The sequence below is a fragment of the Prionailurus bengalensis genome, chromosome D4 (assembly GCF_016509475.1).
Source record: "Prionailurus bengalensis isolate Pbe53 chromosome D4, Fcat_Pben_1.1_paternal_pri, whole genome shotgun sequence".
Taxonomy (NCBI): Eukaryota; Metazoa; Chordata; class Mammalia; order Carnivora; family Felidae; genus Prionailurus; species Prionailurus bengalensis.
In genome coordinates this window covers 90774942-90800633 of record NC_057359.1, presented here as the reverse complement: position 1 = coordinate 90800633, position 25692 = coordinate 90774942, and the positions used below count along the sequence as shown (strand labels likewise).

At 57.8% G+C, this 25692-nt stretch overlaps 1 protein-coding gene across 2 annotated transcripts; it reads right to left on the bottom strand.

Annotated features, from left to right (window-relative positions):
• Positions 1 to 1621: 1621 nt before the first annotated feature.
• Positions 1622 to 18050, bottom strand: GTF3C5 (general transcription factor IIIC subunit 5). 2 transcript variants are annotated; one of them, XM_043566373.1, is made up of 11 exons: positions 15219 to 18050; positions 12854 to 13073; positions 11383 to 11581; positions 8197 to 8392; positions 6960 to 7064; positions 5752 to 5866; positions 5172 to 5252; positions 4884 to 4981; positions 3914 to 3996; positions 3136 to 3278; positions 1622 to 2284 (listed from the first exon to the last, which is right to left on the bottom strand). In XM_043566373.1, the coding sequence occupies exons 1-11, from the start codon at positions 15363 to 15365 to the stop codon at positions 2130 to 2132; spliced, it is 1542 nt and encodes a 513-aa protein (XP_043422308.1). In that variant the 5' UTR covers positions 15366 to 18050; the 3' UTR covers positions 1622 to 2129. The 2 variants fall into 2 exon arrangements, 1 of the variants encoding a protein (XP_043422308.1); XR_006295050.1 differs by having other exon boundaries at positions 2172 to 2284; positions 3910 to 3996.
• Between the last annotated feature and the right edge of the window lie 7642 nt (positions 18051 to 25692).

The following is a 25692-nucleotide window of genomic DNA, read 5'->3' as shown; positions in this document are numbered from 1 at the left end:
CGGCCCGCCTGCCCCCCAGCCCCAGCTCAACAGGAGTTTGTAGGGGACCGGGCATGGGACTTCTGGGACACAGGTGGGTGTGGCTGACTCTTGTCACCAAAGGCCCACTGGGGGCGGGGACCCGGAGCAACGTAGGTGATCCTGCCCTTGGGGTAGGGGAGACCCCACATTCAGCACAAGTCCTGGGACGGGAAGACCAGAGGCTCAGGTGGCCCACGGGAAGCGGGAAGTGGGGCTCCAGCCCAGCCTTGAGGGCTTCCCTAAGGAAAAGGAAACGCTGGGCTTTCTGGCCCCAGAAATGGGCCAGGCAAAGATCCTGGAGCAAAGCCAAGCAGAGACAGAGACCAACCGACGGACAAGGGAAGGGACAGATCAGAGAGCCGGGGAGGGGGAGAAAACAGAGCAGAGGTAGGCGGCAATAGAAAACACAGCCACTACTGTTTCCTGTGACCATGTAGGACTTCGGTAGTCAGAGAAGGTTACTAAGTGGGAAGGCCACCATGGACAAGGCCTGAAGACTGTGCCTCTGAGTTTGGCCGCCTGCGGAGTCACCGCTCACGGAGGATGTTCAGGCTCCGCTGCACAACCACCTCCAGCGACGGGGGCCCATTCAGGAGCCAGGGGACAGCCAGAGCCCTGTCAGGCCAACAGCCCCTCAGACCGGGTCCCAGCGGGCCCTGTGCTGCCCGGGAGCCGGTGTTTCTGACACAGGCCACGGCCCCCCTGACATCATGCCTGCTGCTGTCACCAAGCCTTCCTGTCCACCAGATCCAAACCTTTTGGGACGCAGAGTGGACGACAGACTGGAGAGGGGTGGGGAGAGGTGGGGGGAGGTGGGCAGCTGCAGGTGGGAGGAGTCAGGACACGGGGAAGGGGCTGTGCGGGCCAGGCCGGGACTAGTGTGGCTTCAGCTGGGCAGCATGAGGACACGGGTGCAAAGGGCTCGGGTGCTGCCCCAGGACAAGGAAACGTATTTGTTAACTTGTGCCTTTTGTCCGGCTATTCCGAGAACGTGTTCCACAGGCAATTATTCCGAGAGGGGGGGGAGGGGGCCCCTCCTGGTCCCCAGCAGCAGGGAGTGGGGCCCTCTGGGGCAGTCCGCCTGGCCAGCTTCTCCTCCAGAAGGCAGGTTCCCAGGACTGGCCACTTTAGGCCAACTGTGAGCCACTGGGGCTCGTGATCTGTCATCCGAGGGGACTGCCCAGGAGCCTGGTCAGCAGACTGAGGCACCTGACTTTAGAGTCAAAGTGACTTAGGGACTTGTCACACCAGGTGGCCCGGTCTGCAGGCTGATGGAGGGGGCAACTGGGCGCATCCCTGCAGCACGGTGGCCCGGCCGCCCAACGGCACGGGTGGGAGTGCTCCCCAGGGAGGGCAGCCTCGGCCCCACCAGGAACGCGCACCCCCTCTGGCTACACAGCAGGGAGCTCAGAGGCAACAGGGTCGGTTTCCCCAAGAGCCTCTCAAGAACAGGCCCGTGAGGAGCAGTAAGGGATCGGCTCGAGGCTGTGGGACCGTCTGCGGCCTGACGCATACGTACTTGAGCCGCACTCACCCGATCTCCAGAGGAAACTCCACTGTGGCTCCAATCCGCCCCCCCCCGCCACTGAGACACCAAGACTCCTTGGGAAAGTGTATTTGATCGGGACGATTCCAGCTGGGCCCCAGGAGGATGGGATCCAAATGCAAGGGCCGTCTTCGCCCATCTGTGACCGCAGAATAGCTTCCTCACGCCAGGACCGCCATCGGCCATAACCTCCAAGGCAAGAGCAGCATCTTCAGGCCACATCGTCTCCACAGCCAGCTGTTCTCAGCCATAGAGAGGTGGTGGCCATCGGCTCAGCCCATTGGACACCGGGCTGGCTCACGGCTGCACAGAGCCAGGTCACAACCTCTGGAGGTGTCCCCAGGCGCCCCGGGCCAGAGGGCATCCCGGAGCAGCAGGTGTCTGGGGCAGATGGGCAGGACCAGGGTCAATGGCACCCAGTGCCGGGGTCCCAGCTTTCCTCTGAGGGGTCTCCTAGGGCCGTTCTGGTTGCTGTGGGCAACACTGGGGAGCCACGGCTTGTCCTGGCACCGTTACCAGTCTCGTCTGATCAAGGAGGCCCAGCCGTGGCTGTAGGTCTACGTCACACGTAGTCCAGAATCTCGGTCTCCATCTCGTTCTCACTGCCGTCGGATGGCTTGAAGTCCTCCTCCTCCTCCTCCTCGTCCTCGTCTTCCCCAGACTCGTACGTCAGCTGTTCTTTCCCACCATCAGCCTTGGTCGGGCTGGAGAAGAGAGCTGGGGCCGGGAGACAAGGCCGTGTATGTCCCAGCACAGGCTTCCCCGGTGTCCCCCAGCCCAGCTACTGGTGGACCCAACCTCCAGACCAGCAATCAGGCTCCTGGAGGCCTACTGACACTTATGGGCGGCTGGGCTCAAGCCCTGGGGAAGCCGCTCTGGGGGGGCGCGGGTGGCTGGGGGACCGGCACTCTGCAGTTTTACAAGCGCTTCAGGGGAGTATGAGGCCAACGGCTTTGAAAACCACTTCCCCCCGGAGGAGGCTAGGTGGCTTCACGGGTCCAAGGGACCCCGAGAATGCACAGGACATTTTGTGTGAGTGCTTTTCTCTGGGAAGAAGGTCCGCGGCCTCGGGAGGATTCTCCGAGAGGCCGTGTCCCAAACGGGGCTGAGACCCTTGCTCCCATCAGCTCCGTGGAGCACAGATGGTCCGGGAGGAAGCCGTGCTCACTCTCCCCCGCCCCTCATCACACCCGCAGACCAGGAGCGCCCACTCCTCCTCCTCACCCCCACCCCCACCCACTGCCCCTGCTCTCCGAGTGCAAGAAGACAGGCCAAATGTGCCCACACGTGGCTGGAAGAGGGAGGGTGGTGTCAGGGCACAAAGCGGTGGCTCCGATGGCAGCACCAGCCCTGCTCCAGGCCGGTCTTCCGGGCCCGTCTCCTGCCTTAGCCCCCAGGCTGAGCACCGTGACTCCCACCCGTGGAGACCTGGCGGGCAGGCTGGGGGACCGGCTCCTGGCGGGGGGTGGGACGATTCCACCCGGGTGCAACTTCTTGGGGGATGGGTCCGCTAGGGAGACTTGCTCTGTCCCCAGAGCGGGCATCCCTTTACCCCGATCGGCTCTCACCAGGCCTCTTGGAGCGGATGGTCTGCCGGATCATGAGGGACATGGTGTCCCTCAGGTTGTCACTGGTCTTGGGGAGGCACCAGCCATCTCGCTCTGTGCAGCAGTTCTCGGCCCCGTCGTTGCGGTGAATGATTCTCTGTAACCTGGGGGTCAGGACACGGCGTCTCGGGTGGGCTTTCTGCCCACAGGTGCCGTAAGGGTTTGGCAGAGGTGGGGCCGTGCCTGGAAAAACAGCACTGGGACGGCCGCGCGGGGGCGTGAGCACAGGACCGAATACCCATGGGACGCTGGACACTCCCAGCCAAGGTCCTTAACCGGCGTGGCCCCCGACCCCAAGGTGCGCACAAAGCGGGATGCGGCCACGCATGCTCTCCTGTGAGAACCCCCGGCCCTCACCAGATTTCAGGCCGTGTCTGACGTGCTCCCGTCTCTTCCCATCCCAGCTCCCCCCACCCCTTCTTTAAACACCGTAAGAACTGGGTGAAAGGCTCCTGGGATTCTGGTCCGCTGGGGAGGATCGGGCACCGGGTCCCAGACCTCCACGGGGGCAGAGGAGGGAGAGGCCCAAGACTCAACCACAAGACACGTTGGCGCCCAGCCCGGCACCGCAGCTCAGAGGTGCGGCCCAGGCGGACCCCGGAAATGGTCCCCGGCGGCCGCCAGGCTGACGCAGGAGCCCCGTGGTGCCCACCGCCCCGGGCGGAACAGCTTCGGGACACCTTGGTCCCGAGCCCCGCCCTCCTCACCCTGGCGTCTCAGGGCCCCTTCACGTACGTACTCTTCTACATTCAGGTCACATAACTGGTAGAACATCTGGCGATAGGGTGGCAGGGCCCCCTCCCGGAAGACGTAGACCGAGTCCTGGGGAGAGGACAGGGCGGGAAGGTGGGTCAGAGCTCGCCCCGGCCAGTCCACACCCGGCGGGCCCGGCTCTTCCCCTGGACTCAGGCGGCACAGACAGGCCAGAGGCCGGGAGTAGGCGCGCAGAGGCTCCGACTCCCCAGGAGGGGTCCCCCGGCCCCCGCGACCATGAGCCGCCTGCGTGGCCGGCCGCGGCATGGCGCGGGCTGTCGTGCCAGCTTCGCGGGCCCTCGCGGTGCGCCCTCATTCCTCACCGCCTCCTACCAACCGGTCCCGTTCTGCTGCCCTGCACGCTGCCCGCCCTCCCCCCCTCTGCTGCACGTGCCCCTGGCACGTGTCCCCTACGAGACAGCTGAGCCGAGGCCGGGGGTGCAACTCCCAGCAGCCCGAGTGGGCGGGAGGCCCACGGAATCCCACGTCCGGTGAGCCAAGGACCCCGTAAGCCCGTGAGCCCCCCACAGCGGGGCCAGGTGGTCTGCCGTGGCCCCGCGTGCGTGTGGGCACCCGCCCCGCTGGGCCGGTCCAGGTGGCGGCCAGAGGCTCACGAAGGGCAGCCACGCACACTGCCGGTGTTGCGCTCCCCGCTGACACCGGCCACTGCCTCTTTGCCCAGATGGTCGAGGCCCCCGGGGCTGGGCGGCTCACACCCTGAGCTCTCACTGTGCTCCCCAAGGCCATCCTGGAAGCTGGGAGCTGTGCAGAGGCACCAAGTGGGAAGAGCTGCCTCGGTCAAAGCCCCTCCTGGTGGCCTCGACCCGGGAGATGAGCGTATGTGCGAGTGTGTGTGCGCGCGTCTGGCCTGCACAAGGGGGGTGCCTCCTCTCCACGGTCCACCGCACCCCCAACCGGGCAGGCAGATGCTCTCCTTTGGGGCTCAGGGCACCCACCTTGAGCTTGTACTTGTTAGAGGTCGATTTCCGCGTGCCACCTGTCCCTGACGGGCCCAGGCCCTGCTTCAGGTCGTGCATGGTGACGAGCTGGCTGGCTACAAGGGGACAGCAACAATACTTTGGAATCCGGGAGGACGTTTCTCCCCACCCCTCCCGGAGCGCTGGCCCCTTGGGAAGCCCCACCGTACCCCACCCCACCCCACCCCAGCATGCTGATGCCCACCTCCCTCCGCGTCTCCGTGAGGGCAAATCAGCCTGATCCACAGGGCGAGCCGGGGCACTTACGCATCTTTTTGACAGTGATGGGGAGGCTGTAGTTGTAGGTGCTGCGCTTGGCCTTGACAGGCATATCACTCGGGGCGTAACCTGCGGACGAGGAAGGGCGTGTCGGGTGCATGCGGGTGCAGGGCCCTCCTGGCCATCAGAAGTGGCTTTGCGCTAGTCGCGCACCAGGGTTCGCTGGGGCCGGCTCCTGAGAAGGGGACTCCAGGCCCCCAGGCCCCAGGCCCCAGCGGCCACCCTTACGGCACCAACCACACGGGACTGCGTGCTGGCGCCCTGTGTGCGCTGCCTCACTGCAGGCCTGGGGACCAGGCGGTATTGGGTGCCCGGCCCCCACCGCAGGAACCAGAACAGGTGGAGGGACCGAGTGCACGAATAACAAGTTTAGCGGCTCGAAGGCCAATGGTGGAGCTGGGACCCAGGCTGGGATCCCCATCTCTCTGCTATTCTGCAGAGATCTCACCCAGGAGGAAAAGACTCTTTTATCTTCGCCATAGGGATACATTCCCATCACAGAAGAGAATGCTGTAGAAAAAAAGACATTGAGAGAGAGAAAGAAAACCAAGGTGTTAGTAATTTTTACCGTATTTCATTCCACAACGGATTCGGAAGTCAAGGACTTGATAAATTTTGGCATCTGGGTTTTTTCGGGGATCATACCCGTATCGGATCCACAGGCTTCTCCAGGGGCCTGTTATCTGGGGACAAAAGGCGGGAGTGTGGGGTGGGGCCAAGGCTGGTCCCTGGCTCCCTCAGAGATGTAGGCCTGGGGGGACATGAGTTGGGGACACAGCCCTGGAACCCCACCCCTGTTCTGCCGGGTGCAGCTCTGTCACCTTGGGCAGGCCACTTGGTCTTCCTGTTCGAGAGGACAGGAGCCCCCTTTTCCATTGTTTCTGTGAGGATTAAATGAGATGATGACCCGGGAGCCTTCACCACGGCGCCTGGCACATAGTAAGTGCCCAATAAATGTTACTGCCATCCTAATGGACAGGATATACTGTCCCCAAACAGTACTCCTGAAGCCCTATGTCTAGAAAGCCTATGCTAAAAGACAGACAGCCGCTCTCTGAAGTCTGGGGTCCAAGCACAGGAGGGATGAGCCTTCTTTGTGCCCCATCTGTCATCGCCGTTATGGTCACATCTCAGGCTTGCCTCCCAGTGCTCCATGTGGGGACCCTCGGCAGGTAGGACGCCTTCCTCCGGCACCTTTGGCAACCTCAGTAATGACACCTCATCTCTGTGCCCTCCTGGACAGAGTCCAAGGTGGGTCTGCCCCACCCCCACCCCACTCTGCCCGGGTAGAATGAGCCAAGGCTGGGGGCCCTGTGGTTACGGAGCCTGGTCTCTGCAGCCCAACAGGCTGGGGTCCCAGTGGCTGTGTCACGTGCTGGCTACAGGACCCTGGCACATCGAGGCACCTCTCTGAGCCTTGGCTCTGCCTCAGAGGAAGAAGGGACTCCTGTTGCCACCCCCCAGGGAGGAACAAAGGATGTAACAAGTACACGGCATTTAACCCAGCGCCTGGTCCTTAGAAGGTTCTCGACGTGAGATCGTTTAAAAGCATACAATCCCTTTATTCACAAGTTATGCGATTACTCTCTAATCCTAAAATCGCCGAGGGACAGCTAGCATTGCTGAGGCGGCTGTAGGGGACCTGCCTGGGGCTGTAACAGGCCTCCCGGGGGCACCAGGACCGAGCCGCCAGCTTTGCCGTGGCTCTGGGAGGTCACAGCAGAGATCAGGGCAATCCTGGCGGGACCCAAGGTGCCAGGCTGGGCAGACACTCACCATGTAATAGGCCACGAAGGGCAGCAGAACCTTGAGCTTGTCAGGGTGGACGCTGATGTTGGCCTTGACAGCGTTACGTGACCAGATGGGACGGATTTCAAACAGCTGGGCGGGGGGGGGGTCAAGGCAGAGACTGGGATGAGCACCAGCAGCCTCCCGCCCCTCCCCCCCACCGGCTCTGCCTCTCCGGACTGGCCTAGCTCCCAGCAGACCCTTTGGGGGAGGAGCTGGCAGAGAGCGGCTGCTGACAAGCACACGGCAGCCTTTGGGCCCAGCCGCACCCACTCACTGTCCCTGCCTTCACAAGTGGAGCCCCGCACACCCAGCACAGGTCAGGTGTGGCTGCAGGACCTCCAGACTTCCGTGTCCGGAAATGACCACGAAAGACACGGTCTCTGTCCTCATGCAGCTCACACGGCAGTGGGGGAGGCAGATGAACAAAGAAGCCAGGGCAGGGCCAAGAGGGGGACACGCCAGTGTCCTGGGACCCCAAGCAGCTCCAGCCTAGAGGGTGGAGCCTGAGCTGGGCTATCGTAAAGGCCGAAGCGGACGGCTGGGCCCAAGAGAGGACCGCAGGAGGCCAGTGTGGCTGGTGCATGGCAGGGCCAGGGCTGGAAGCGCCCTACGCCAGGCTGTGGATTGGACTGTGTCCAGAGAACACGGAAGGGCCTCGGACAGCGGTCCCCCAGGTACCGCCTCCAGCGACCAGTGACCGCTAGAAAGGTGTCCACACAGTCTCTTTAAGAAAAAAACCCCAAGGGAACAGTCTGCTTCGGCAAGGGAAGAGGTGAGCCTCGGCCAGCAGCAACGTGGTCTCACTGAGAACCTGCCGTCTGTGCCTGTAGAGGCAGGAGTGAGAGGCCCCACGGCTTTCCCAGGACCTGCCAGCCAGGGGACGGGCAGAAGGCCACTCAGTCCCCTCCAGCATGCTGGGGATGAAGCACAGGAGGTGCTCCATGTGGTTTCTTGCTCCAACGATGCATGAGCGAAAGCTTCCCAAACACGGGCTCCACTGTGAAGTCACAAGCAGACGAGGTACGGATTGCTTAGCGCCCCCAAGGAACCGGCTTGTGCCGTCATGGCTTTGACGTGTGACATCTGGAGGTGAAAAGCTCCCACATGCCGACGAACCGGTTTTAAAAAGTCAGCACAGCCGAAGGCAAAATGATGAGGGACGGAGGGGGGGCCCGGCCGGGTTCCCGGGGGGTGGTCCATGCAGAGGCCGCCCCGAGCTCACCTTCCTCAGCTCCTCCTCCACCTTCCGGTCCACCGGGTTGGTGGAGATCCTCCTCCACGTCTGCACCGCAGCCTCCAGGGGCCGCACGGGCACCTCGTCCTCCTCAAAGTTGACGAAGATGGCATTGTGGGGGCGCCGGGCCCTGCTCAGGCCGATCAGGTTCTCGCCTGAGACGGGCGGGTTGTTGTAGCCTTCCCTGGGGCAGAGAGAGCTGGTGTGGGCCCGGGTGCCGAGGAGACCCCAGGCACGGGCCTGACCGGACCAGGCAGGGAGCCCCCCGGGCTGTGACGCCAGCCGCCAGCCGCCTGCCCGTCAGGCGGAGCAGGGAGGTCAGGGAAAGGCGCGGCCACTCAGGACACGGCTGATCAGCTATCAGGCAACAGCCACGCTTTTATGATTCGCTTACTTAACCCCAAAACAATTCCACGAGGAAGGACCCAATTTCCTACGAGGTAACCGACAGCAGCCAGAAAGCCGCCTGGAGTCAGAGCTCGTGCGGACAGAGCCGGGACTCCCACCCGGGGAGGCTGGCCAGGGGCCCGGTGACGCCTGTCCTGCCTCCCTCCGAAAGAGCACGTTCGGCCCAGAAGCATCTCTGCAACAGGCAGGTGCAGGGAAGACGGACGTTACCGAACTACCATCATACAAGCACAGAGGCTGGAAGCGAGTGAGCATTCTGACGCCACGTCTGCTCAGGTCTCTCGTTGGGCACCAGGCCCGGCTGTCACTGAGGGGGAGGTCACGAATGTCAGGCCTAGGCGAAAGCAGGGAGAACAGCCTCCAGAAGCCCCACAATCCATCACGAGCTCCAACAGTGACTGCCATCGCATCCGTACCTCACCCCAAACCCCGAGATTCTTCTGAAATGCATTTTAAAGTGTGCCTGGCCGTCACAGGTTTTCATTCAGGTGATCGCTACCTTTTAAATTTGTTTCCATTTTACCTTCATTTTCTACACGAGTACAAACCATCTGTATACTTACAAGGAACAGAGTGATTTTTCACACTGGAAAACACAATTACAAAGACGGGAGCAAGTCTGTGCCTTTTTTTGTAACATGACTCCATTAGGAATCATCCTGAACAGGTACAACATTGCCCGCTTTTCAAGGCTACCCCTCGAGACCCCGACCACCCCCAAGAGGGAAGGCACGGGTGGCGGCTCACTCCAGCCCTGGCAGCCCGCCGCCAGAGCACAGCAAGGAACGGCTGCCCGCCGGGGCCCGTCAGCACAGGGAAAGGACTCCCTGCTAACTTCCTCAAGGACGAGGGACCCCCGTCAGGCCAGCCTTCCTCTGCCCGTCGTCCTGTAGGAAGCCGGACCTCCCTGGACCCACAGAGGGGCCAGCAGGGCAGGAAGATCGATGGGGGCCCTGGGAAGAAAGGCAGGTTCTTTCCATTTGCTGGAAAATCGATAAACCACATGGCGGCCAGCCTTCCTCCCTTATCACCCCGTCAGAAGCTTCAGAGCAGCTGCCTACTGGCCCTAGGGGACAGAGGGTGACTCAGCCACTGCCAGCCAGGGCCAGCAGTGCAGAGGGCCTATCTTCTTCTTCTGTGTATTTTGTCCGTCTCCGACTCTGAGAGTAAAATGCTTGTGGGATAAAAATAATCAGAACATTTCAGAAATATGCACATGGTCTCTCCCCTAAAACTCCTGTGCCGAGGACAGCCGACTAGAGCACACACACGGAAAACTCCATCAACCCATGTGGAGGGTTGCGGGCCGGGAGGGCGTGGCTGACCCTTTCCGCTTCCACGTTTCTGTCACGCTTTGCCCATCTAACCACCACTTGCTCCTGCGGTCAGGAGGGAGTGGGGGCTGCGGATCCAACAGGCCGAGGGCCGCGAAGAGGCTGCCGCGTGGCCCGCTTCTGGCTGGGGAGACTGCGAGCGGACCGGTGCCGGAAGGTGCTGGGGAACACGGAAGGCTCCTCGCTCTGGTGACAGAGCGGCAGGTTCAGCAGGGTCGTGTAAGAAAACAAGCCCTTCCCCGCAGGAGGCACGCAGGGTGCGTTCTCGAGGCCGCGCTGCCGGGCCGGGGCTCGAGTTCGGGCAAGCAGCGGACCGGTGCCAGCCGCTGAAGCTGCTACCGCAGCCCGGCCTCCACTAGACAATTCTCACTACTTTGGGCTATGTCTGGAACTCTCCGTATTTTGTTAAAGGAAGAGAACGTACCTTCTCCTTCGGACCAAATCTAGGCCCCTTACCATGGCCCATGAGACTCTCACCCCTACCACGCGTCCAGGCTCACTCTGCGACCACTCTGCATGTGCCAATCCTCTGTTCTAGAATGTTCTCCCCGGATCTTCACCTACCCAGCTGTGTCATCGCCCAGGTTTGTTTCAAATGTCAGCCCCTCTGGGGGCCCCCAGCCCTCAGCCCCCGCACTGCCCCTTATGACCCACACCCCTTTGATCTCCTCTGAGACGTGCACCAGGCCACGGGCCCCTTGCTCACTCATCATCTGCTTGTGTTCCATCCAGCTCCCGGCCCCGCCCAGCACAGGACCTCCTATGTGCTGTGCTGTTCTCGGCTGACGACGCAGGCTCCGAGGAGCGCCCCGGGCCACAACAGGCAGTCAGTGCTTGTTGATGGCAAGAGTTAGTGAGGAAAGAACATTTCTCTCACCTTCTAGAGATAACTGCTCTGGGCCCAATCTTCCAGATCTTTCTAGATTTCTATGATCATACCACAGCTTACTTTCATGCTATAGAACGTGCTCCTACGCCTGCTTTCTTCACAGAGCGAGGTACCCTGGGCAAGTGCCACGTCAGCCCACGAGCCTGCTGTCTGAGGCCACGTGGTGCTCCCTGGCACAGAAGGGCTGTGATTCCATTAGCCACCTCCCTACGAATGGACTGGTCGCTTGCTTATTCTACCAAACTCTGCCAGGCACTCACCCTTCTAAGTGTTTCATGCTTTTGGGGATGGGACTTCAAGGCTGAGGGTGACATCCTGATTCACTCTCCATGGTGCGGGGAGTTCGGAGCGAGGCCTCCAGCTGGGGCACAGTCACCGGCTGCTCTGTGTCTCGAGGCACTGGAGCCACGGGCTTGGGCGAAGCCGGCAGTGCTGGCTGCCTGACCCGCGAGTGGCAGAGGTGAGCCTCAGACCCAGGCCCTGTGACCGCAGGGCCCTTGCTCTGAACCCTGATGCCGTAGTGGGGGTGGGGGTGGGGCTTACCGGTGCTGTGTCTCCGGTCGGTAGAAATAGTCCACCGGGGTGTCCAGCCGAGAGAAGATGGGCGGGGGGATGTAGAGCGGCTGCTCCCGGTGGAAGAAACTCTCCTTCTCAGGCTTTAGCATGAGCACTTTGTCATACATAGACACGCACCTGCCGCCCGCCTCCGTGTGCACAGCCAAGTACTGGAAGTCGGACATTCCTGGAAAGAGAGGGGGCCAGATGGCAGACACCCTCTCACCCCTCCCAGGAACTGGCAGCTGCTACGCACCCACACCCACGTCTTCTCGGCAGGCGTCGAGGGAGCCGTGCGGTGGGCGTTGCCAGGCAACGCTGGCGGGAGCCGAAAGGACACCCTTCCGGAAACTTCTGCGCACTTGACTCCGCGCACCTGGACTCACGCGGAGGGGCTGAGGGCTTATGGGGGACGCGAGGCTACGGTCTGGGTCAGTGCTTCCTGAAACGTAACGTGCACACGCCTCACGGGGGACCCTGCCGAAGGCTGCGGGATGCTGTACCTCCCACGAGCTCCCAGGTGGGGCGGTGCTGCTGTCTGGGACGCGCACTGAGCCGAGGGGTGCTGGCTCAAGTACACAGACAGAAGATGAATCACGGAAGACCCTGCCCCAGGAAGGACGGCCCTCTTCGGTGACTACCACGTTCCACCGGAAAGACTGACGTTCAAAATGCCCAACGCAGGGGTCCCAGGCCCTGGTTTCGTTTCTTGCCACTTTCTAGCCCCCTCTTCCTTCTCAATCTTTATTCTGGTCAGATTCTCTCCTAGAACTGCAGCTGCAACCACACGTTCCTAAGGCTCGGCTAGTAACCTGCGAAGTGCCTCCCGTGTGCGCGAACCAGCCCCTTCACGGCACCCCTGACCCGGACCCTCCACGCGGGCCTAAGGAACCAGGGCCCCACACTGTTCGGACGAGAGCCCGAGGCTGAGGGAAGCCAAGCTACCCACCCAAACAGACTTGCTGTTCCTTACTTGCCCTCCTCATCCCATCCCTTACTGCCTCCTCACTGGGGCTCCCTATGGGTAGCAAACTGGATTGAGGGCCCCACGGGACACACCCAATTGGCCAAGAGTTCAAAGGAACATGAGGTCCCAAGGGGCTGAGGTGATCTGGGAAGGCTTCAGACAAGAGGCAAGACCGGCAGGGGGTCAAGCCTTAGGGAAGTTTCCAAAACCCTGAGGGTCAAAAATTGGAGGCCTGCTAACCAGCTTTATTCGGCCCTACACAGTGGCCTTAAAAATTAAGAGATTACTCATAGAATCGAGCTCTTCTTAAGAATGCAGAAGGTGGAACAGCAGTGAGCCCACAGTCCACGGCCTGCACCGTCCCGCTCCGCTCATGCCCCACCCGATTCCTGAGCATATATGGCCCTCTTCACTGTGTGGATGAGCCACAGAGTACCTGCAGGAGTGTGGGCACAGGTCCTGAAATAAGCCAACGCAGTAAGCTGCAGTTACCTTGAAATTTATAAATGGTGGAGATGATGCCAAGCATCTCTATGTCGAATGTGACCTCGGGGTGGGCCCCAGGACCCGGCACCGCCCTCTGTCGCTTCGTCTTCCTCCTGATCCGCAGCAGCAGGCTGCTGGTACTGAAGCGGTTGGCGCATACCGGGTGGCAGTAAGGGTCCTTGGGCCGGAAGTACAGCTCCAGCCTCTTGGTGGGGTCTGCGTAGATCTGTGGCAAAGGCCAAGGAAGACAGTGAAGCAGTGCCCGCCTAAGCAGCTGGCAGGGAGCTGCTCCTTTCTCAACAAAAGCCTGACGGTGACCCAGCTGACGAGGGAAGGGCCAGGAGGCTGATGTTTCGTTCAGAGCTTTTAGTTCTCAGAAGACCCATTTTTCAAATCCGGGTATCTGTTGTTTATGTAGGAGAGAAAATGAGGATCGTCTCTCCCTTCTGAGAGGCTGGAAAGTTGGAGCTAATAACTACCAGTTAAGTGAAGCCATCACCTCGCAGATGCCTGTTTGGTGTGGGCAGTCATGCACCTCTCCCAGCAAGACTGCGGCGGGGTGGGGGGTGGGGGTGCGGGTGTCTTCTCATCCCTGAGTTTACCACGGAGGAACTGAGGTTGGCAGGGGGAGTGGCTTGTCTTGACCTTCCTACTCTAGGAACTACCTGCTCCAAAGGGTCCTGCTCTTCAGGCTTCTGTGCAAATGTTTCCAGGTCCAAAGGAAATGGAATCAACTAGGAACGAGCACGAGTATGGCTAAGTATCACTCCTCCTTTTGAAGTCTTGGTTCCTTCTCCTTAAAACGAGGTACTAACAGCACCCCCTCGCAGGACTGCTGTATGCAGACGTATGCAGCACACTCAGTCTGCTAAGTCATGGTAACCACTCGGCACGTGTCGCCCACAGAGGGTAAGAGTAGTGTCAGCCGTGTGCGCATGAAAACACCAATGATGCTCACTGAGCCCAGAGCATCTGCTCTCTAGTTTGCTGGCTCCCCAACACTAAGGACACAGCCTGGCCCTTGGGAGGTGCTCAGGAAACGTGGAGGGAAAGAAGGTTAAAAGGAGGCCCAACCCTCAGGAATCCCTTCTCGCCAAACACTGGCCTATGAGACCACGAGGCTGGGAATAACCCCAGACATGGATCTGGCAGAGGACATGCACAAGAAGCACTGACAGAATGAACCAATGACCAGTGTCTTCTCAAAGGCTCTCACTGTAGTTGGGTACAAATATCCCTGAGGTCACTGACAGTAAGGTTTCTGTCAGTATCACACTAAAATCAATAAATCAGGATCAAACAGCAAAACGTGACTAACAGCCTCTATGGCATCCTGTGCTTAATGACAGGTTTTCAATATTCATTAAGGAGGAGGAAGCAGCAGGTAAGAGTTCAGACTTCAGAGGGCAGAAATGCATGCGTTCAAACCCCCACTGCACCACGCGGGAGTTTTTTGACCCAGCTTTTCTTACCTGGTATCTTTATCTGAAAAGTGGGAATGATGGTACCTAACTCCCTGGATTGTTGTGAGGATTCAATCACGCATCTGACAAGTATTTTGGAAGAAGGCACTGTTATGGATGTTAGGACTATAGAAGTAAACAAGAGAGACCAAGTCCTGCTCTCATGCAGTTTACAGTCTCAGAGCCAAGCGACCAAGACGGACAATAAACGCGTTAAAACACAATTTCAGACTGCAATTCACAGATTGAAGAGGCAGGTATGAACTACTAAGGCCACTTTAATTAGGGCAGAGAAGGACTCTCTACAGAAGAGACATGTCAATATTTGGTGCACGGAAAAGCACTTCCCCGGAGCCTTGCACAAGGCAACAATTCATCCCAGCTCCCTTATTTTCCTGCAGACCTTGAACAAATTGCCTCGGTTTCCTTGCAAAATGCGGACGTCAGTGGCTACTGGGCAGGGTTCTAATTTGGATCAGATGTCAGTAAAGCACCTGGAACTGAGCCTGATACCGAAGAAGTTGCTAGCCATTACTATCTTTAACCCTAACCACACACTTCATCCCCTGTCCCGTTGGCCAGCGGTCTTGATCCGCGACGCTTGGGTCTTCTCTGTGAATGAGGACAGGGCAGCCCAGCACACTGCGGGGGCTGTAGCTGAGCTGCGCTCGGGCTGCGCCGCCGAGGCTGCGGCTCCCGGGAGGAGGGGACGGAAAGGACACCCCGCCCCTCTCGGGGTCTCCCGTCGCTCCCGCCACTCCAAGGCAAGTCCCCGCCCACTGGCCGCCCAGCGCCCTGCTCAAGCGCCGTTACCAAGGAAACCACACTTCCCTGGGCGGTCCCTCCCGCCGAGGTCCCGCGACTCCGCCCCCCCCCCGCGCGATTCCCCCCCCACCCCAGCTTCTCACCCGGGAGACGCCCTCCTCGCCGCCCAGAGTCGGCAGCATCTTGGACACGTCGCGCACCACGCCTGGGTACTCCACGCACACCATGCGTCGCTCGCGCCGCAGGTCCACGGGGACCGCGGTCCCTGGCCCCGCGTCCGCCGCCGCCATCCCTGCACGTCTGGTCCGGCTCGTCGCGGTCCGGCCCTCCACGCGTTCCTAGGGGCCTCTCGCAGTGGTTCCGCCAAAGAATTGTTCCGGGTTCCCTCGCTGCTCGCGTCTCTCTACATCCCTGGGCTTAGCGAGACTCGAGGCCTCTGGGAGCAAAGGCCCGAGGGGAGGCCCCAAGGTTTCGGGGTGATTGACCGCCTGGTCCTCAATTCTGTGTTTAAAATGATGAGAGTACCCCGAGGGGCGGGACGACGGTTTGCCGCTCCCAGCAACCCAAGAGGGACTCGGACTGTAAGACACCGCCCAGTTCTCGCTTTTAGCCAATGAAGCGTCAGGGGGAAGCCAGCTTCCGCCCCTTCTACTAGCTCTTAGGTTTCACCCAATGAAGAGCCAGAACTGGGCCGGGTCCCCGCCCCTTCCTAGGGCTCCTTCCAATGAAGGCTAGGGGGCGGGGCCGAGGCAGACTTCCGGCCCGCCTTCCGGCGACGGACAGTCCCTGCGCTGAGTAGGTTTCCGGACCGGAGCGCGGAGGGGTTTTCGTGGGGTCCGGTGCCCGCTCCTGCCGGCTGTTCCGGGGAGGAGTCTCCGGCGGCGGGGGGAGGTGGACCTGGAAGTGCCAGCGTGAAGACATTGCGCTTTGAAAGCTCTCCTCACGTCCACGCACAGAAAAACCCCGGAGCTCGGGTCGGAAAGCGGCGTGAAGTCCCTCGTTTCGTAGTTATTAAGCGCCTACCGTGTGCTGGGAACTACTCAGAACTTAACGGAGCGGAGCATGAAGTGAGCGGCCCTGTGGGAGACCCTGAAGCGAGGGGCATGGCCCATTCCAGGAAGTGACAGAGGACAAAACTGTAGGGAGCAGACTGGGGGACATTGAGGGAGGGGTCAGAGGTCGACATATGCCAGACAGAGCCTAAAAATGTGTGCGTCCAACCTGTCGGCTCTTTCTGAGTGCGATGTTGAAGCGTTGAAGGGTTTTATACCGGGAGTGGCTTGATCTGACTTGTGCATGTAAAAGACTCTAGCTGTGGTGTAGACAATGGATCAGAGAGGGCAGAAGCCCGCTCAGATAAACCCACTGAGACGCTGCATAATCCAGGCAAGAGATGCTGCCCGGGGCCAGGGAAGTGGCAGTGAGAATGGGAAGAAGGGGCTGGATTCGCGAATATTAGGAGGAATTAAAAAAAAAAAAAGGCAGGGGACCCCTTGGATGTGGGTACCCTAGGTTTCTGAAATGATTCTTAAACGGAGATTTACTTCATTGCCCTAGAGGATGTAAGGAGGCTGCATAAACGGCTGCAAAGGCCATTAAATGTATTTTAAAAAGAAAAACCTGTAAGCTGGGTGTGAAATATATGTCATTATATTATAATTGGAAGACCCAGCCAGGAGTCCCCTAAAATGAAAGAAAGGCCCCTGCATGTGAGAGCCCTGACCTGCCTCTCTGGCAGGAACTGGTGCATTTGCTATCACCAAAGAAGATTCAGCGCAGTGAGGCTGGGACAATCCTCCACATTTGTTCACGCCTTGAGATGCAATTTCCTTCAAGGTTTTCGCGTCCTTTTGTTCTCATTCCGTGCTCACCAAGCAGTTTTCTGGTGGTTTGTTCCATTTTCCAGAAGGGAGACGCTAAATGGCATATGGATTGAACCCCTCCCTACAATTGTAAATCAATAAATTGGTGTGTTATATCAGACTCCCATGCGTTTGGTACCCATGAGTCAATACTGAGTCCTGGCTGGGGAGCCCCTTCTACGGGGAGCCCTGGGCTTGGGAGGTTATTGATTCTGTGTTAGCGAAGGGCACGGAGGGCTTTGGAAGATGTTTTCTGTGGGCCCCCGAATCAATATTCCTTTCCGGGCCGCTGGGTCAGTCTGGGAAGCGCACAGGTGTTTAAACTCCTCTCCAGCGAGGGCTGGATTCTCCCTACGCCCTTAGAATTGGAGAGAAGGAGTAGTGTTCACTTTTGACCACCCGATGGCGACAGAGCGTCCTCGCAGGCAACGTCGCCACCTGGTGGTCATCGGTGCCCATGACACCCGGAAGAAGGGGAAGTGGCCGCCGAAGGACGAGAGATGGGCTGTGAGCGCAGGGAACAGAGCTTCCCAGGAGTCCTGTGCTGAGCGGGGGTCAGCAGCTTCCGATCACGTCCGACCGCAGGGAGGCCACGCCCCTTCTACACCCTTGCACGCGCTCCCCAGTCCAGGAATTTCCCGGCGCAATCCCACCGCTGCAACCGATAGGGACCCGGGAAGTGGGGTTTATTCAGAGGCTTCAGTTTTCTTTTCAGCTGAAAGTGGGACCCACTGTCGCCAGGAGCCTTCCCCTCCCTAGGCAGCTTGTCATCCCAAAGCAAAATTAAATACAGGACTGAACTTCAAAGGTCGTTCATAAATGGAGCTTAGGTTGCCAAGTTAAATAGTTTCACAAATGTGCCAGGCAGAGGCAAATTTACAATGACACTAATAAAATTTAAATATCAGGGTCTATGGCCATACCACCCTGAACGGGCGGGATCAGGTCTGATCTTGGAAGCTAAGCAAGGTCGGGCCTGGTTAGCACCCGGATGGGAGACATCAGGGCCCCTCGATTGCAGGTACCTTTCCGCAAGGCTCTGGGGAGGTGCCTTATCATTGTGTTCACGTGGGCGTTTGTTTTTATAAAAAATAAAACAGTAAGATATTTTAACTGCAATCGGTTAAGACTACTGTCTCTTTCTACCTACCCTGCCCTCCATCCCACTTGCCCTTGTGTTGGGAGGCATTGAAATGGTCACAGGTACTTAAGGGACTTGACAAAGGGGAAGTCCCGTTGGGAGTACGTTCAGTGTGGATTGCCTGGAATACATACGTGTGGTCCGTAGTCGCATCTGGGTACGGTTCATCTGTCGCCGGCCGTCCTATGTAGGAATGGCTTCCAGGCATACACACTCTAGCACCTTACGTGACACCTACCTGGTGTGTTGTGATATGAAGGTCCAGGGCCAAAGGTAGTCTAGCAGTCAGAGCCAGAAGCCAGTTTGGAAGATTCCAGCAGAGGAATGGAAAATGTGCAGCCACTGTGGGCAAAAGTATGGCAGGGTCTCAAAAAATTAAATGTCAAATGACCATATAATCCACAATCCCACTTCTGAGTAAATATCCGAAGGAATTCAGCTTTTTAAAGTTTTATTTCTTTTTGAGGCAGGCAGGGGCAGAGAGAGAGGAAGACACAGAATCCGAAGGCTCCAGGCTCTGAGTTGTCAGCACAGAGCCTGATGTGGGGCTCGAACTCATGAACTGTGAGATCATGACCTGAGCTGAAGTCAGATGCCTAAGTGACTGAGTCATCCAGGGGCCCCAAAGGAATTAAAAGCAGAGTCTTGAATGGGGCACCAGCGTGGCTCAGTCAGTTAAGTGTCCGTCCGCCTCTTGATTTCGGCTTAGGTCATGATCTCACGGTTCATGAGTTTGAGCCTGGAATCAGGCTCTGCACTGACAGAATCCCTGGTTGGGATTCTCTCTCTCCCTCTCTCTCTCTGTTCCTCCCCTGCTCGTGCTCTCTGCCTCTCAAAATAAATAACCTTTAAAGAAAAAAAAAAAAAAAAAAGCAGAGGGGCTCCTGGGTGGCTCAGTCGGTTGAGCATCCAACTTTGGCTCAGGTCATAATCTCGCGGTCTGTGGGTTCGAGTCCTGCATCGGGCTCCGTGCTGACAGCTCGGAGCCTGGAGCCTGCTTCGGATTCTGTGTCTCCCTCTCTGTCCAGCCCTCCCCCATTTGCGCTCTGTCTCTCTCTATCTTTCAAAAATGAATACGTTAAAAAAAATTCTTTTTAAACGTCCAAAGTGCAGAAGCAATCCAAGTGTCCATCAACAGATGATGGGTGAGCAAAATGTGGTCCACCCCTACGATGGAACATTAGCCTTAAAAAAGCAAGGAAATTCTGCCACGTGCTACAACATCAACGAACCCTGGGAATGTTCTGCCATGTGAAAGAAGCCAGTGACAAAAAGACCAAAGCTGTCTAATTCCACTGACCTGAAGTACCTAGAACAGTCGAGTTCATAGATCCAGAGAGTAGATCATTGGCTGCCAGGGGCTGTGGGAGGAGAGCGAGTGGGGAGCTAGTGTTTCATGGATCTAGGGTTTCAGTTTGCAAGATGAAAAGGTTCTGACGGTGGTGATGGCTGCACAACGCTGTGCGTGTACTTAACGCTACCGAACTGTGCCCTTAAAAATGGTTAAGATGGGGGCATCTGGGTGGGTAAGCGTCCAACTGCAGCTCAGGTCGTGATCTCATGGTTCCTGAGTGCGAGCCCCGCATCGGGCTGTGCACTGACAGTGTAGAGCACTGCTCGGGATGCTCTCTCCCTCTCTCTCTCTCTGCGCCGCCCCAACTCGCACTTTCTCTCTCTGCAAATCAGTAAATAAACTTAAAAACATTTTTTTTTCAGTGGTGAAGATGGTAACTTTAATGTCATGTGCGTTTCACCACATTTTAAAAATGATGGGAGGCAGAGAAGGTGGTTCTCGTCAACACTTGAGTGGAAGTTCTTTATCAAAATGTGATAATACAGGGGCACCTGGGTGGTGGCTCAGTGGGTTAAGCGCCCAACTTTTGATTTGGGCTCGGGCCATGATCTCACAGTTCATGGGTTCGAGCTCCACATCGGGCTCTCTGCCATCAGCACAGATTCCACTTCAGATCCTCTGTTTCCCCCTCTCTCTGCCCCTTCTCCCCAGAATAAATAATAAAATAAATCTTTTAAAATGAAATTTATTGGGACTTGTTTTATGGTCAGCCTTGTGAAGTGTTCCAGGTCCATCCAAAAAGAACGTGTCAGGTACGATGTCCTCGATCCTTCCCGGGGCGCATGCGTGCACGCGTGTGTGTGAGTCTGCTCAGTCTGTAAGAGAAGTGTTACCACCTCCCACTGCACTCGTGACCTCGCCTATTCTCCTCTCAGATTTGTCAATCTTGCTTTGTTTCTTTCTTTTTCTATTCTTTTTAAGCAGGCTCCACACCCAGCATGTGAGTAGAACTCACAACTCTGAGATCAAGACCCGAGCTGAGATCGGGAGTCTGGGACTCAACTGACCGAGCCAGCCAGGCGCCCCGATTTTGTTTCTAATTGAGGTCCGCGCTGCGGTGTGTGTACAAACTTAGCAACGGCCCTGTAGTCGTCCCGAAATGTTTCTCTTCCTCTCTAGGAAGGTCTGAATCGTGTGATACTGACATGACTACGGGAGATGTGTTTTGGTTAGTGTTTCCCTGGTATATATCCTTTTCTATCACTTCCGGTCTCTCTGCTTGCTTAGATTTTGTGTGTCTTTGTAAACAGGATATAGCTCTGGTCTTCCTCCCAGGATCCTTGGTCTTTGGACTGGAGTGTTTAATGGTTTTATATTTAATGCAATGCTGATCAATTTGGGTGTACATCTTTTATATTCCTATTTTTTTTATTTGTCCTGCCTGTTCCGGGTCTTCCCGTCCCCTTTCACTTCCTCTTTTATACTCATTATGGTTTATTATTCTGTTTTCCCTCTATTAAATAGTTGGGCACACTTTTCCTGGTCACCGTAGAGACTGTGGTGTGAATCCTTGTTCTATGAAAGCCAAGTGTAAATTGATACTTTTCCCACTGCCTTAGGAACACAAAGAGCCATTCAGACCCCTCTTGCCTTTTACACTATTGTCATCCTGTCGTAATATGCACATAGTCTTAATATATTGCATATAAAAATATATAATGTGTAAGTATTCTATATTAAAAACACATACGTGCTTCTAAATCAGCTGTCTGGGGGTATAATTTATATGCAATGAAACAGACCCGGTTTAAGTAGTTCAGTATAGTCACAAATATGCGAATGCAATCACCACCCCAGTCACGACAGAGAATATTCCAATCACCCCAATAATTTTCTGGTTCTCTTTGTAGTGAGTCACCCCACCAACGGGGCAGGGAAACCAGACCGGGACCCAAGGGCTCTGGGAGGTAGGCAAGCCCAGGGTGGTGCTCGAAACTGCCCTCCCCCCCCCAGACCACCCACGGGGGGAAATTTCTCCACAAAGGAGGCGGAGGGGGTCCTGGACAGTCAAGGAGAGAAGAGACAGATGATACCCAAATTGGATTCCTCTGTCTCTCCACAAACCTCTTTCCCCCCAACTTCCTCCTTCAGGATTCCCTTCTCAGGAATGGAAACACCAGCAATTTGGGTGTCACCGTGGGTTCCCCACGCTCCCTGGTCCCCCAGTCCGTCCGCTGCCACGTGGTCCACTCCATCCCCTAAATCAGGGGTCCATCGTCTCCCACCGCTTCTATCACCCCATTCAGCTCACATCATCTCTCAGCGTTAGCCCTGTGAACAGCTTCTAACTGGCCCCTGACATTTTTCCTCCAGGGGGTTGGGCAATAATACGCATCGTTCAAACTCCGAGACACCAAAACCTACAAGGAAAAGCCAGCTCCCAACTCCTTTCTCCAATCACTAAGATCATCTTTTCTCTCGAGGTGACCGATGTTATCAGTTTCTCGTTTATCTCTCTGGAAATAATCTGCATGGTTGTAAGCAAAATTGTATATGCATATGTGTATATGTATATACATACATATACGTAGTCTCCACCCCCTTTAAAATGTGAACAGCTAACCCACAAATGGGCTATTGTTCTGTTTCCCCCCCTAATAAATAGTTGCACATACTTTTACTGGCTTCCCTGGAGAGATAATAGGACTCCTCGATCTGTTAAAGTCAACTATAAATTAGTTGACCACAAATGGTAGCTCGCTCTACCCTCCCCTCCGTATCTTCCTTTTTCACTTGGCAATATATCATGGAAATGACTCCACATCAATTCACACAGCGCTTCCTCATTTTTCTGAACAGACGCCCACTATTCCACTGTAAGGTTGGCCCATGATTTATTCCACTGACCCTCTTTGAGGGAGACTTAGGTTGTTTCCAACCTTTTGCAAATAACAGCGTAGCAATGAATCACTGCCGTGTGTCGTTTCTCACACACGGGCTGGAGGTCCGTAAGAGATTGCTGGGTCAAAGGGCACGTGCACCTGTGATTTTGTGGGACGTCACCAAATGGTTCCCCATCAGGGCCTGCGCCCTTTGTAATCTGTCTCCGGGTGAGGCCAGGAGGCTGTGTCCGGGTCACGGGGCACTCCCCAGCACCCGCCTGCCAGGGTTCCCTAGACCTGGAGGCAGCTTCATCTTGAGGGGCTGCGGGGACCCCCCCCCCCTTGGACAGCCTCACCTCCCTCAGCCTCAGGGCGGCACCACCTTCTCCCTGCAGAAGCCAGGGGGCGCTGTTTCCCCTGGATCGCATATCCAGTCCCTCCCCGCCAGCCGCCTCAGTACCTGGCGTGGATCCCTATTGACGGAGCGTCTGGGGGTCCGGCTCCCCCTGGCTCTCCTGCCTCCTTCCAACCACACACATTTTGCCCACCCCAACCCCCCAATTCCTGGCCCCCGTCCCCGGGCCTCCTTGCCTTTGCTCTCCCTTCCCCTCCAGCTGGGGGTGACCTCTGAGAAGGGGTGTCTGCCTCACACTTTGAAAAGCCCCCCACGTGCGGTACCCCGGCCTGACTGTTGGGGGCTGGGTCTCCTTGGCCAGTTTCACGGGCAGACAGACACCGAATCGGGTGAGGACGAGCGGAGGAACACCTCAGCAAGTGAAGGGGGTCCGCCCCGAGCCTGGCCAGTCTAGGGGGTCAGGGACCCTGAGAAGCAGGGAGGGATGACCCATGCGGTCACATACATACAGGGAGGAAGGAAGAAGGTGGGGAGCGAGGAGAGCAGGGCAAGAAAGGGCGAGGGGGCGCAGGGAGGTGAAGGGGGAGACACAACAGCCAGACCTGCGCGTCCCAGGAGAGAGCAGCAGAATCAGGACGCCCCTCAATTCCGTGGGCAGGGCTTGCCTTCAGCTTAGAAAGACGGGGAGGAGGTTCTTTAAAGTTCTACTTTGGACAAGCCTGTGCCTCAGTGCCACTGCCGGGAGGGATATGTGGCCCCCTTACGCTATCTACGCGCGAAGTGCTTAGCGTGGACAAAGGGTGCCATTTGGCCGATCAGATCAGCTGGTGGGTTGAGAGGGTTCTTCTGTCTTCCCCAAGGGTGGAGATGCTGCCCTCCAGGTGCAGCCCTGGGCTGGGTCCTCGGTATCCTCTCGTTGACATGGGGGTGGGAGGGATAGGTCCACAACCCACACAGGCTCAGGTTGAGGGGCAAAGGATTAGGAAGTGTCCCTTCACCCCCAGCCTTACCTGTCTCAAGCTTTGAGGCACTCATTGTGCATCAGCCCCTTTGGTGGGGGGGGGGTGGGGTGGAGGGCCAGGCCCATGAATTTGCTTGCCCACCCATCCACCCACCCACTGAAAGTATTTCTTTGCTAAGTGCTGGGACGCTATGAGACCTGCATAGACTGTGCTCGGTCAGTGGCACACGTAGCTATTTAGTGACAGTTGTGATCGGCATCCAGATGGGGCCGTTGCTGGGTGTCTGTAACTATGAGGCATGTCTCTTACAGGGTACAATGGGGGTGGAATGAAGAAAGCGCGAGTCTGGTGAAGAACTGAGGGGACCCCCTCCCGGGCAGCGGGAACAGCGCTCCAGGAGGCCCAGAGGCAGGCAAAGCCAGTCTGGCAGAAAGAGAAGGACGCGGGGATTCCGGTGCTGCTCCCTGCTCAGTACTCAGCTGCTGACCCCCAAGAGAAGCTGGTCTCCCCGCAGCTCCCTCCCTGCTCCAGCCCAGAGCAGGGCCCCCTTGCTCTGTTGGCCCGCCTGGAGGGGCCTCTCCACGGACTGCGAGCCATTTGGGGCCGGGCTCTGGTTCCCGAGCCTCTGTTCAGCAAATACCAAGGCCACCCTGCAACCACCAGCTTTGTTTCTGGCGTTAAAACATACGTAACGGGGGCCCCTGGGTGGCTCAGTCGGTTGAGCGTCCGACTTCGGCTCAGGTCGTGATCTCACGGTCTGTGGGTTCGAGCCCCGCGTCGGGCTCTGTGCTGACGGCTCGGAGCCTGGAGCCTGCTTCGGATTCTGTGTCTCCCTCTCTCTGCTCCTCCCCTGCTCATGCTCTGTCTCTTCCTGTCTCTCAAAAATCAATAAGCGTTTAAAAAAAAAAAAAAATAGGCAGAGGGCCCTGGGGATCAGGCCTGCACCTGGAAAGCTCTCTGTGTCACAGATGCCCGCTAGCCAGCCTCGCCATCCCCTGACAAATGACCTCCGCAAACTTCCCCAGATAAAGCGGGGGAGGTAGCCAGACGCTTGGATAGCTGGACACTTGGCCCTGTGTGCCAAGCACCGTGTGAGCACTTGTCCCCGAGTCATTCCTATTCCAACCAGATGCTGATCCCCCAGCCGTGGAAACAGAGACCCGAGACTGGCTGGGGCCACTCGTGCTGGACGTGTGCCCACGGACTCCCCAGGATAGCTCTGACGGTGAATTTTATTATCATTCTCATTTTACAGACAAGCAATGGGCCCAGGGCCGAGAAGGGACTTGCCTTGGGTGACAGAGCCCTGCACAAGGCCTAACTGCAAACCCGTTGTCTAGCCCGCTGTCTGTGCTGGTGGAGGGAGGCCGGGTGGCCTCACTTTCCCCAGCCTCCTCCCCACGTCCAGAGGTCTCTGGATATGGAGTTGAGGCCCCAGGGACGCCCCGGTCTGGCCCGACTCCAGCCTGGAGAGCCAGGACTGCCCCTGAAGAGGTCTCCAAGGCTGACGCGGCCGAGCCGACTTTGGCCTTGCCCTGCCCTCCCCAGAGGAGGCTCCGGGCCTGTCAATGGCAACCCAGCTGCCCTAGGCTCCCGTGAGGCCTGGTGCCTCCATTTCCTCAGCACAGCTGGGCCCTGCATGTAGCATGTTTTGCAGGCCGCACTGGCAGAGGGCCACCCGGGGTGGAGGGCATTTGTGGGTACCCTCCCAGTGAACTTTCTGAGAAAGCCCCCGCCCTTCTCTTTCTCCCTTCCAGGCGAGGGGCGTGATGGCAACACCAGTCGTGGGTGCTTCCTCTTTGTCCAGGGCCCGGGGCCCTGGGCCCTGCAGGGCCACCCAGCGACCTGTCTCTCTCAGCCACACTTCCTCGAGGCCGAGGCCGGGTCTCTGCCCCTGGCACCTGCGGCAGCCGGCTTTAGAAGGTTTATCTACCCGAGGGGCTTTGAGGGCGGGAGCGGGGGACCCTTATCTCCCTGCCAGGGGCCTGCCCTACGGTTGGGGCTTTGTAATCTGACATTGTGATTTTTTTCACCCTTGTTTTCCCCCCAGCGAGGGAAGATTTGCTGAATCATCTGGGGGAGGTGGTTGGAGGGGGCTTGGGGGCGAGACAGCTGGAGGGC

Excerpts from the sequence above, each read along its gene's own strand:
- GTF3C5 (XM_043566373.1), bottom strand. The coding sequence starts at position 15,365 with ATGGCGGCGGCGGACGCGGGGCCAGGGACCGCGGTCCCCGTGGACCTG. Across the intron at positions 4,982-5,171 it reads CATCACTGTCAAAAAGATGC|CCAGCCAGCTCGTCACCATG; the intron begins GTAAGTGCCCCG and ends GTCCCCTTGTAG. Across the intron at positions 3,279-3,913 it reads TGTGACCTGAATGTAGAAGA|GTTACAGAGAATCATTCACC; the intron begins GTACGTACGTGA and ends CCTGACCCCCAG.